Genomic DNA, 13,550 nt, shown 5'->3' with positions numbered 1-13,550 from the left:
GCTTTCATTTTGGAGAATCTCTCGTGCCCCCCTCCCCTCATTCCCGTTCATTAACACGTGACCCCCCCGCGGTCTACTGTGTATAGATAGAATTTTTTTCATTCTACCTACACTACATTGGGTATAGACACCAAGACCTGAGTATTCAGAGTGCTTGGGGTTCCCCTCAATGAAACGGGCCTCTTTGAATCCTCCACATATAGTACGTCCCAAAATTCTGCCCCCCCCCCCAATTTTTTTTTTCACTTTTGGTCTATGATTGAATGCTTTCAAAATGAAAAACCAACAGAAAAACATTAAATAAAAAGTTATCGTGTAATAATTGTTTAAGGAGGTTGGCCAACCCTTGGCTAATTGGAAGAATGATGAGAAGATACACATAGGAATAACTGACACCCAATCCAAATATCTCTTAAGTCAAAATGTTCTTGTCTGCAAGAAATGGTAAAGGAAGTTCTTGCATTGTTCTGTGAATCAACTCAGTGTCCTTACTATTTATTTTGCTTGGTGCAATGGTTTTTTGAACCTTCCTCCTTCTGAGGGGGAAGTGTACGTTTGAATTTTTCCCTTGTACAGCAAGCAAAATTTTTGTGTTCATTGTACAATGGGCATCTGGAGGACCTGGGTTCGATTGGCGCAGGTGGTACAGTGGTTGTTGACTGAAGTTGCTTTTCTGTGGTTACAAACTGAAAGATGTGAATGCAAACTGATCCTGTTAAAAGTTTAGCCACAAAGAGCAACAGACCTACATCAGTACAAATATCCACTTACGATTTGGAATATAGATGGCCAAACAAGAAAAAATCATTCATAACACTATATACCCATACTGTTTTATATACGCACATTTGTGCCGCAATTAATTCAGCATCAAATTGCCTATGATGGTTGACTGGGTTGTACTTGGTTTCATAGTAAGAAAGCACAGTTGAAGCATTCAATTGAATAACTTCTACGTTACACTTTTGTGAAATCAAGTTTTTTGACTGAATAATGTTTCATACAGCTTCGGTTACATGTTCTTTAAGTTAGTTCTCACAGAAACCAACATATTGCTATGCCATTTTAAACAGCTGCAATCGCGAGTTCTATAATTGTAACAATGTTCTCAGTTACCTTCCTAGACAAAATGACTGTCTATGTTACTTTCATGTGAAAAAATTTCCTTTTTCAGCAATGACTACCATTGTGTTTTCTCTAAGTTTGGATCAATTGAAAACTAAAAGTGGTAAACAATGTAAATGCCAAAAAAAATTTTAACTCCGCTTTTTTCTTCAAAGTGTCAAATGAGCAATTCTTTACAATGTGGTAAATGTGGAAAGTGCCTGGTAGTATGTAAGTAGTTCAAAAGAGTATGTAAAGTGGTCACTAGTGTAAACATCCCAGCAGGCTGCAAAAACAGTTTTTTGAAATTTTTGTTTTTGGCATTTACTATATTTTCCACTTTCAGTCCTCAATTGTTCAAAACAGATTGTCAAAAAATCACTTTTTAATAACTTATTTAACTTGATAGTCATTCCTGGGTGTCTGTGGACACATGATTACGAACAACCAACTAATTCCATCATATATCTGTGTGCTGTAAATCTATTTAATGAACATTCAGTAAAAAGTGCATGAATTTAGGCTTTTTCTTTCAAATTAAGCATTTTTGAAATAGTATTTATTTCAGTTTTTTTACAGATTATATTGATAATCTATGCGAAATTATTTTCTACCTAGATTTTACCCAGTGAAAATACTGGTACAGATGAAAACATAGATTCAGTTATTCCTGCTGTCAACAGTGGTGAGATTGTTAATAAAATGGAATATTGGTTGAAAAATCCAGAAAGCTTGGTGCATAAGAGTGTAAGTTTATAAAACGATTGTGCCATCTTTTGAAAATGACTTGAAATTCTTAAAATTGAAATCACGAAATAATTTTTCTCTTGCTTCACTATACAGTGATACCTTGGTTAATGAACACCTCTGCTTACAAACTTTTTGGCTACCGAAGATTTTTTTCACGATTTTTCTGCCTTGGCTAATGAGTACAGATTCAGCTAATAAACATTTTCGTTGATTGAATGCAAGCCTACAAAGTTGATTGGGTTGTGTCAACACCCAAAGTAAAACAACTAAAGCTGATGTTGGTTGTGTACATTAGTGCAAAATAGAAAGATCTTCAGAGTAACTAATTTATCCAATTTTGAAGCTGTTCAGTTTAGCCATTAGTCAGTTTTTGTCTTTTTTAATAGCATTTCTTGATGATTTAAAAAACTTCTTTAAATTTTGGGCAAAACCTGAAAAAAAATCAAATGATTTTCCCCATAGAAATCTGTGGAAAATCAGGTGGTTTCAGCTAACGAATAGTTTGGCTGACGAACATGATCTTCGTTAGGTGAGGTATCATTGTATTGTAGCTAGAACGTATTTAACCCTTTATCTGGCATTGACGAGATATCTTTCCTCCTATAAAAAGCCCCTTATTTTAGTATTGACAAGCCCAGATATTTTGTAAAGTTGATTTCACAATAAAACACTTTTACTCATACCTCTTCGTTTGCACCTGCTGAAAATTAAGGCATGGAAAATTATAATTTTTAAAAAACATAAAAAATCAGATTTTTTTTAATATTTAAATTGACTGACTGCTTATTAATTAAAACAAATCTTGTTAATTATTAAGAATGGATTTTTTCTCCTAATTTCTCAAATTTAATTCAGCATTAATGATTGAACTAACAAATGAACTACAAGCAAGAAATATGAATACCAATGTGTTTATGTAACATGAAAGTTCATTGAGCTCGAATTAACTCCATGGATTAAAATTTTCATTGTAGAAAAATAGAGAAAAGGTCATTTCATTTTCATGAGAACCCTCCTGAAGTAAATGCCTGGTGGCGACTTAAGGCTCCTTTACACGTATAATCTTACCCGAAACGGGATGTTCTTGTGTGAAGGATTGAAGGCGGTTGGGAGCACATCGTTCATGAGAGTGTTGTTCAAAAGCAACACATTCTTATGCACTCTGTTTTCTGCATGAAAGAATGCCCCGTTGAGAATTGGGAAGTGTGTGGCAAAATTCAAACTCTTTTGTGTGGAGTTTTAGAAAGTACAACACTCCATGTTCCTGGCCAAGGTTTTTCAAACTGTTGGCAGATCAAATTCGGCTGCCACTTGCTCGGGAAAAAAATATATTTCAAAAGCTTATTATCACTATATGAATTATTCATTTCTAAAAATTTAAATAATAATTATTAATTGAAATTACTGTTACAAATTTATAGTAATTTTTATGCAATTGATAAGAAATTGAGAAATAAAGTTTCTGTGATCGTTAATTTTTAATTTTTATTGTTTCAAATTTGGCTTTAATTGGTGTAATTAGCTCTTAATTACATTTTCTGAATTTATTCAGGTACACTTAAAATTTTAATTTTGCAGAAACAAGAAAAATCTGATTTTTTTGTTTTCATCAATTATTGACAGGCTGTGTAGCCAATGTTTTTTAATACTTCGAGTCAGAAAAATAGATGAACAGCATTACAAAATTATTAGTGAAACCTTGCTATACAATGATACTCGATATAATGATAAATCATTCTACAACGATATTTTTTCAAATTTTGTTTTGAAATGTCTATATTCTAATGTCAAACTACTGCTAGCTTATATAACGATAATCCTTCTACAACGGTTTTTTTCTTGGTCTACAGAGTATAGTTATATCAAGATTTCACTGTATTTTTTTTAAATTATGGTGTTATTTATAGGGCTTTATTTTACATTTCTCTCTCGGTTATATTTATTTCCTCAAAAAATCATTTGAATCTACCAAATCAATGTTGTCGAGCATAAGCAGTTCATAACAATACAAAAAATAACAAATAAATTTAAACATAATTATTTTTCAAATTTTTGCAACTCTATAGACATATTCTTGTGCGTGTAAAACATTCTGTTGTGTGTTTTGTTATGACAGCAATGAAATTTAAAGTGTAAATAGCAATACGTTTAGTTGGATATCATTCATGTGGTGTTGGGTGGCTTTTGGTTTTAAATGAAATCTGCGATAATCTTATAATACGAAACAACCCTCTTACTTCGTAAGAGGGCCGCTGTGGTGGTCGAGTGGTTATAGTGCCGGACTCGTGATGCGAGGATCCGGGTTCGAACCCCACAGTGGTGGTCGGCTGAAGTTGGTTTTCTGTGGTTCCCAACTTCAAGGCGCAAATGCGAGCCGATCTCCCCGTTAAAAAGTCTCGCCACAGAGAGCAACAGTCCTACAACGGTAAATCATTCAACCATAACACTTCACTCATAGTTAGAAAAACTGGGGGCAGATGACAGCACTACACATAACAAGCATTACACAGAAACAAACTTTACGTCAGGTTGCACTACACGTACACGCACATTCCCGCATGTACCGGTTCGTTGGGGGGGTTGCGCGGGAGGGGGGATGCATGTGTGGTGTAGCAGTAGTAGGTAGGGCCTCCAAAAAATGGCTCGGGGATCCATGATGTTCTTAAGTCAGCCACCTCGTTGGGCAATTTGCCTGTTGTGGCGTGGTATTTGTATTTGTATTTTGAACATCGCTTGACCTTGGGCATCTTTTCTGATCTTATCATGGAAAAGTACAGCATATTATCCACTGAACACCTACTGTGAGTTGAATGCTTCATGAAGTTATGAATACAGAGTTGAGTGGATCTAATGAATAGGGTGCTTCTTTTTAAACAGTATCACTGTTACCCTTCAGACATTCAGATAATGGAAGTTCTTTCCACAACCCTCAACTACTTTTAAAGTTTTTTTTTCTAGTGTGTGTCGACGCTAAATTTATAAAATCAATCAGATGTTCTTAACCTTTTCAGCCACGAATTAAAAACATCAATAGCAACTTTGTTCTCTAGATCTATTTTCAATTTTAAAAGTATGGTTATTGAATAAATTTCTAAATAATAAAATGTTTTGGTTTCAAAATTTCTGTAGCCAATGGTAGGGGTCTTAACGAGTGAGTGAACGGGAATGGAACCATTGCCCCAAATCAAAAAGGGACCCTAAATTATTGAAAAGCTTTCATTTATTCTAAAATTATTTTTTCTTCAATTTTGGATTTTTATCAATTTTGGAATAATTTCTTACATTAATTCTCCCATATTTTGCATTAATTATGAATTTATGTACATATTTCTATTGTTAATTTCAAATTTTGAAACGAATCTTTCTTAAAATATTTATTTTCTATTAAAAAAAACAATTTTCTTTAAAAGGGGGGGGGGACTTACAGGTTAAGAGCCCCTAGTTAAACTATTTTAAATTTTTCTAAACTCTGGAGGTAAATGAAAGCTTGTGAAATTATCAAAATAATATTAGTAATCTGATAATACCAGTAGATAAAGGGACCAAATCAAAGTTCAAAAATTATTACCATAACCTAATAAATGTAATTACTTTACTTGAAACTAATTTATCATTTCGTTAAAAAAACAATTCGTTGTAAAGGGGAGAAAAATCTTCAAATGTCGGCTGAAAACATATTTCAAGTACAGTAATACCTCGGTTTTTGTTGATTTTGGTTATCGGCGGTTTCGGTTTTCATAGATTATTTCCACGAAAAATTTGTCTCATTTCCATTGGTTGCCTCGGATTTTGTCGCCTTGCCTGCATGACTTTGCTGCTAATTTTCGTTCTTCTGCTCAGTGTCCCATGCATCTACCCAAACTAATCCAAGGGACCTAAGAAATTTTACATAACCAGCAGCCCTTCAAAGAAAATCATTGAAAAATACCAAAATGGAATTAAAATTGCTGAAATCGACGGCATGTACAGGAAGTCACCATTCACGATAAGTTCCATTGTGGCAAAAAAGGAAGAAATAAAGGAGGCTAATGTAGAAAAATATGTGAATGTACTAACGAAACAGAGTTAGATGGAGATTCTGTTTCGGAGACTATTATATGTGAAAAGGCTTGACTCTTGTATAGTGATTTCATGAAGAAAACGCCTGGGACGAGTGCTACTGTACTTGGTGATTTTAAGGTCAGCAGAAGCTTGTTCGAAAAATTATAGAGGTACATTGCATACGCAGTGTTACTAGGCAATTGAACAATTGGTGGAGACATTTATAACGTGCATGATGTTGCTTAATAATTTACACATTTTTATTTCACAGATTTAATGGGTTTTGGTTTTAAAAAAACCAAATTCTAGATCTTTTCACTTTTTGTATTAACTCTTTATTTGGCAAGCAACACGGGTTTCTTATATTTTTCAAGTAAATGCATTTTGAGTTCTTTTTGGCATTGATGCTTCTAAGCAATTCCTAAACATTAAATTTTTACTTGTGAGCTGTTCATGAAGTACCTATAATTACCAACAAAATAGGTCAGAGGTACACACATCTCCTATTTCTTGACAAGCCAAGCCAGAACAATTTTTGACCCTTGCATTTTGGAGGGAAATGCCATGTGTGGAGGATACATATTTGCTATGCATTTCTCTCAACAAATGTTTCCTGAAATGAAACATCCCATATGTAGAGAGAGAGATGGCTTTTTTTTTCTAAGCCACATATCAAGAAAACAGATATTTTCTAGATATTGTGCTGAGGTGAACTCGGAAGGAAAAGTCATCTTCCATGACAAAATAACTAGAAAAACTAATTTCTTTGTTTTTTTATCAGGGGAACTCTAGTACCCTATTATAATGTATTGAAAATACACTGCTGGCCACCCGAATTGCAACACCAAGAAAGACAAGAGATATCGCAACAATATTTATTTTGTAGATAACGTGTTGACCAAGCATCAAATGATTAAATTTATAGACTTCTGTGAAGTGTCGTTCCTGCCAAAATCAGTAGCCAGAGTAGCCGCCATTGTTGGAGATCACTGCTGCTACACGCCTCGGCATTGATTCAAAGAGACTTTGGATGTGTTCTTTCGATGGTACAGCAGACCAAGCAGCTTCCACGCGTTGCCAAAGTTGATCTGGTGTGGCAGCTGGGGATGTAATCTGGGTCAATCGTTGAGCAACCATGGACCACGTGTTTTCTATCGGCGAAAGATCCGGAGAGTGAGCTGGCCAGGGAAGCAATTCAATCTGGCGATTGACGAAGAACCTTTGGACAATGCGTGCCACGTGTGGTCCCGCATTATCCTGTTGAAATATGGCTGTGGGCAAGCCCTGAAGGTAAGGAAGGACAACTGGCTCCAACACCTCGGAGATGTAGCACTGGCTTTTTAAAGTACCGGCAATGCGTACTAGAGGAGTGCCAGAGTGATATCCAATACCGCCCCATACCATAATACCCGGTGCAGGACCAGTGTGGCGGTGCATAACGCAGCTGTTCAGCATCCTCTCTCCACGGTGTCTCCAGACTCGAATCCGACCATCGTGGTGTTGCAGACAGAAGCGTGACTCGTCAGTAAAGACAATTTCATTCCATTGTGCCGTCCACATCCTTCTTTCATCGCACCATTGGCGGCGGAGACGTCTGTGGTTTTGCGTCAAGGGTATACGAAGCAATGGACGTCTTGCGGACAGACCACTCTGCTGTAAATGGTGTCGAATGGTACGCGCAGACACTGGATGATGCTGTACAGACTGAATGTGCTGTGCTATGGTTCGTGATGTGGGTGAGCGATCCGTCACTGCCATACGCGCAATACGCCTGTCATGTGAAGTGGTGCACTGAGGTGGATGCGATCGAACACGTCGGTCCGTCGTACCCTCCTGCATCCAACGATCTGCAACGTCCCTTATGGGAGTTGCTTGCCCGGTTCGAAATATCCAGTAATAAAGTGGCAAACGACAAGTGGAAAATGATTGCAAATAAACTTTCGCATGAAATATTATTTATTCAAATTAATTATAAAGTTAGTCAATTTTAACAATAGATTAGTATAACGTGGAGCCCTCTATTTGACGTTAACAGTAAAGATACTGGCTCACCAATTGATGATCATCAACAGTCAACTTGTATATTGATCGGACATCCGATGTTGTTAGCCTTTCCCCGCAAGTATCAGAGAAGTTTTCTCGGTTGAGAGCCGGAACACCTTGATCAGCTCCAGGGGGCCTCTCGTTTGAGGGCCGGACCACCTTGCTCAGCTCCGGGGGGCCTCTCGGTTGAGGACCGAACCACCTTGATCAGCTCCGGGGGGCCTCTCGGTTGAGGGCCGGACCACCTTGCTCAGCTCCGGGGGGCCTCTCGTTTGAGAGCCGGACCACCTTGATCAGCAATGAAGAACTTTGACTGTGAAGATTATTTAATATTTTTGATTCCGGACCTGCCGGAAAACGGATTCAAACAATGTAAATTATTGCATTTTAACTAATCAGCTTAAGGCCAATGGATGCGGTAGCAAGACGGTGAACCGTCCTATTAGAGGGCTTCAGTTGAATAGAACAAAAAAAGATGAACGCCGAATCAGACCTGTTACAACGTACGGCGGGTATTTAAAGGAAAAACATCCGACCACACGTGTCTGATCAAGCCAATCGGCTTCAAGGTCACCTCATTTGCATGCGATCGCAGGCGGACATCACGATCGGCCTTGATCGTCGCCATACGATCACAGCTGCAGATTAGTAACATTTATGACAACAGATCACGTGACGGAGACTACGGACTTTTACGCCGGGGGATCATCGGCACGTTACAGATCACATATCCGCATTACAGTTGTTTGGTTTCGTCCAACACGACTACCGATTTCCCTGAAAGATAATCCACAATCTCGGTAGGCCACTATCCTTCCTCTGTCGAACTCGGATACTTGATCAAAAGATGATCGCTGTTTTCTAAAAGGGATAATTGATCGTTTTTTTGAAAAATCGTCGAAATCTCCAAGCCTTAAATAGCGCTTTGAAGTGGCGCCACAGGCGCGCACGATGTGCGTCTGTGCTGAAATTCTAATCATTTGCATATCTCACCTCCGCTAATGCATGTTGTAAATTTCATATTATTTGCATGCTTCCTTCAGGGTGTTGCATTTACTGTGGCCAGCAGTGTACTTGGTGCAGTTATATATCTAAAAGTTTAGCTCCCTATATAGTTTTCTGCCAAATTTTTTCCATGTGCAAACTCTAGAAATAATAGAACAGCTATTTTTCTTCAATGCATCTAAGGATTAGGTTCATATCTATTATTTACCAGATCTTTTATATGACATGAATGTCGCTCTCCACTTGTTAACACAAGATATACAGAAGCCTGGATGTTGTGAAGATATTTAGTATTTGAGATGTTAATTTTTTAAGGAAGGAAAAAACTCATCTCTGCCTCTACCGGGAGTCGAACCCGGGTCCCTCGATTGCCGGACGAGTGCTCTGACCACTAAGCTACAGAGGAGATAGAGATTTTCCTTCGCTAGAGCGTATATATGCTGAACGGAACCATGCAATGGACGGTGAAACCGATCAGCTAATAGCTCATGGACGACGAGCCACCAGAGGGCTATATATATGACATGAATGTCGCTTTCCACTTGTTAACACAAGATATACAGAAGCCTGGATGTTGTGAAGATATTTAGTATTTGAGATGTTAACGGGGTTCGACTCCCGGTAGAGGCAGAGATGAGTTTTTTCCTTCCTTAAAAAATTAACATCTCAAATACTAAATATCTTCACAACATCCAGGCTTCTGTATATCTTGAGATCTTTTATATTTATTTTAATCAAGAACTTTACCACATTTCAATGACATGCATACCATATTAGGTTATTTTTACTTCAATACTATTGAAATTAAATAAAGGGAAAATGAAATTCAAATTTTTTTTGTGATATAAATCTAATTTTTTTTAAAATCAAGTGATTTAAATCAATGTACCCTGCTGAAAATTGGAAGAAAGCTTTATTCACATTTAAAAATATAAACATTTTGAAGGATGCTTAACCCATTAAAATTTTGATTTTTGATTTTTTGAAAGAAAAAAAACTGAGTGGAACCACTCCCATTTATTAGCAAAGAAAAAAAATTAAAATGTGGAATGGCAAATTTTCTTACCAACCGGCATCAATGGGTTAAGTAATTTTTCTGCTATGCTGCTGAAAGGGCATTCCTTTTTAGCTCTTGTTATTTGAATTTTCATTTTTTTATATCTTCATAGTTTTTTGAAGACAAAGCTGAAAAAATAGAAAGATGGAAACAGAAGTTAGCAGAACTGCGTAATATGAGACCTCTGGCTGGCAGCAGATAGTAACATGAGATTATAACACAATGGTCTCTGCTGAGCATTGAAAACGTTCTTCTTTGTATGAACAAAACTTTGTACAGAAAAACTTTTCTTCAACATTGTTTTATCGGATTTTATCATTTTAAGGACAGACTTGACTTTGTGAAGATTCTTTTTTTCTCAATACCATGAAACTAAATTTTCTCTAATTTTAATTAACGTCTTTAATCATATGGATTTAGCATAGCTATACGAAAGTAATGAAGGACTTATGCAGAAATTGCTTAAGTGAAAAGTATTTTTATTACAAAAACTTTTAGTGATTGAAAAAATTACCATGTAATCGGCATAAGTTGTGGTTTCTTCGACTGATTTTGCCTGTAATCCACGCTAAGAAATTCAGAATTTTTTAATGTATTATAATCCATATATAAGCAGGAAACTACAATAATTTTCGAAGTGTGTATATATTTTTGATTCAGTAGAGTAATTTATATTTATTATTTTTCATGAATTCTAGAATATTGAACTCTAGAAAAACCCTTTTGTTGTTAACTCATTTTCAATAAAATGTGAGAATATGACGATTCACCCGCCTTTCTGAGAATTTTTCTTGTTTTTAATTGAAATAATTAAGTTGAATGTTTATAATAAAAATTTTAATTAAGCATTAGTGAGATCAGGCATCTCAATGAACTGATTAGTCAAAATTTTTCGTTACCAAATACCTTGAATAACATGACAATGTCAAGAATATTGTATTGAAACATTATGCAATAAAACTTTGATCATCTTACATAATTGAGATGAGCCTACATTGGTGTCTTCTATACTAGGGGGGATCTTTACCTTTTTCACTTCAGGAGCACATTTTATGTCTAACACCATGGGAAGAGAACCTAGAAATTATCACCCCCTTCCTCCCATGAAATCATTTCCTGTTCCTAAATTTAAATGAAAAACAATCTTTCTGAAACTCAAAATTGCATATTAAAAAAAGAAAGACTTCTCTCTTTTGTAATTACTTATTGTTTATATTTTTTTTTTATACAAAAATTGCCACGTTTTTAAGACAAATAAATTACACTGGTCGAATGGTCAACGCGTTTCGGCTCTTCAATGGAGAGCCGTCATCAGGACCTCGTGGTCAGAACTCACACGAATGAAGAGTGATGTTTACGTCTGGTCGTCCGAAGAGTTCGCCTTTGTATTTGCTGCGTCCGAGTGGTCTTTGGATGCGAATTGGGGAGCCATCTGTTGTAAAGTGTTGAAAGTTTTTTCACGACTGAGGTTAATAAAGCCTGTCCAAGCTGACGAAATAGGTGGTGTGTTTCTTCCATCATTAACGAGGAAATTCTGGCATGTTCTGATGAAGTATCCCTCGAGAAAATTCAATTCCGAATTGTGTGTTGCTTTTTTAAAATTGGAATTGAAATTTTTTGGAATTGAATTTTCTCGAGGGATACTTCATCAGAACATGCCAGAATTTCCTCGTTAATGATGGAAGAAACACACCACCTATTTCGTCAGCTTGGACAGGCTTTATTAACCTCAGTCGTGAAAAAACTTTCAACACTTTACAACAGATGGCTCCCCAATTCGCATCCAAAGACCACTCGGACGCAGCAAATACAAAGGCGAACTCTTCGGACGACCAGACGTAAACATCACTCTTCATTCGTGTGAGTTCTGACCACGAGGTCCTGATGACGGCTCTCCATTGAAGAGCCGAAACGCGTCGACCATTCGACCAGTGTAATTTATTTGTCTTAAAAACGTGGCAATTTTTGTATAAATTAAAACCAGGCAAAGTTACTCATTTTTTTGTGATAATATTATTGTTTATAGTTGTGTATGTACACAAATCGCAAAATTTTTAAAATGTACATTACACAGGGTATTTTGTTCAACATTGAGAGAAGCATATGAAGAATAAAATTTGCTTTAGCAAAACAAACTGAAATCTATTATGTGAAATCAGTTGGTTATACTGAAATAGCATGTGACAGGAGAAAAAAATTAAATGCTTCGCATATTCGTCTCAACGGAGAAACAGATTCTGAAAACCTAATTTTAGTAAGGGAAAATTAACGGGTTTTTTTCGATATGAAAAATATATCGAGAAAAATTATGGTTTTCTGATACACAAAATTAAATAACACTCATTCAAATAACCCATGGTCCACAAACAGCAGGGTGTAAGCAGAATCAACTTTTGGAGGGGGCACTAGGTAGTTTTTCTAGAGAAATTTTAAGTTTATTTATACAGTATTATTGGCCCTGGGGCCTATACAAGAGGATATGATTGAAAATGACAAAGATATTGTTTGATATTAGACAAAAACTAGTGATAGTGGGGGATTCGACAATAGAGCTTTAGAGTTTGTTCCATTCTCCAATGGTATGAGGAAAGAAGCTGTATTTAAAGCAGTCAAAGTGGAAGCAAAAATAGGTTTTAATTTAAGGGAATGGTCGAGCCTTTTCTAGAGATGTAAGATGGTTTGTTATTTAAAGTTATCAACTTTCAAAAAAAGCATTTAAATTAACTAGTAACCTGAGTACGTGTTACAGAAGTTGACTAAAGTAGCATATAAAAGGTATTTTCTTTCAATATTTTAATTTTTTCAATGGAAACATGTGCTTTTTTAAAATTTGTTTGGTCGGCTGGAGGTGATGGAGGGGCACAATCTCTCTATGTATGCTTCTGGTCAGCAGGATCAACTCTCTGCGAATAAAATTCATTCTCTTCCCCCTCCCCTTAATTGAAGGACCTTAAAATGAAAATACTAAAAATATCTTTTATTTCCGATGAGTTGTTTTTTAGTGAGAACCTTGACATTGAATTTCTCTCAGAATGTCGTTGACGTCTATTTTAATATTACTGTTAGCAATTCTCATGTATGCTTTAAATTGTTCATCACAGAAAAAGCACATTTGCAGGAATAAGTTGTGCTAAACATTGCTAAGCATTTTAATAAAGCTTGTGTTGCAACGTAGGAAATTTCTTACGATTTGCCATACCCCAGAAATCTGCCTTTTTTTTTTTCAAATAAGTATTTTATCACTCTGGAGGCCTGCAAAAATCAATGAGTTCTAATTGAGCTTGACTAATGCTATCAGCATTTATTGTTTGAATTTTATCTACTACATAGACTGGGAAAAACAAAGGGTTTGATACCAGTTCAAACAGTGCAGCATAGTCTTTAAGAAAATCAAAGTGCTCATTGAATTGTAAAATGATATCCTCAAGACATGAAATGACCATTAAGCATTCTGTCTTGTTCAGGTCCTCCAAAGTTTTTTCAAGTTTGGAAACTGACAATATGTCTGTTTCTGTGCTGTGTTCAAGAAACAAGCAAGTTTCCACTTGAA

General features: G+C 36.1%; 1 protein-coding gene across 3 annotated transcripts in view; it reads left to right on the top strand.

The window, feature by feature from the left end:
* Positions 1-11,163, top strand: part of LOC149075250 (serine/Arginine-related protein 53-like) — a 29,651-nt gene extending 18,488 nt beyond the window's left edge. Inside the window, exons 5-6 of one of the 3 annotated variants that reach the window (XM_089242567.1) lie at positions 1,723-1,851; positions 10,113-11,163. In XM_089242567.1, the coding sequence (XP_089098693.1) occupies positions 1,723-1,851; positions 10,113-10,202 (219 nt within the window). In that variant the 3' untranslated portion in view covers positions 10,203-11,163. The remainder of the gene's footprint in view (positions 1-1,722; positions 1,852-10,112) is intronic. The other 2 variants (XM_089242566.1, XM_089242565.1) reach the window with 2 other exon arrangements.
* The last annotated feature ends 2,387 nt before the right edge of the window (positions 11,164-13,550 follow it).

Source organism: Pholcus phalangioides, unplaced genomic scaffold (genome assembly GCF_987345545.1).
Source record: "Pholcus phalangioides strain wild (caught in Gottingen) unplaced genomic scaffold, Ppha-v1.0 ptg000015l_1, whole genome shotgun sequence".
NCBI lineage: Eukaryota > Metazoa > Arthropoda > Arachnida > Araneae > Pholcidae > Pholcus > Pholcus phalangioides.
This window is presented reverse-complemented; position numbering and strand designations above follow the sequence as displayed.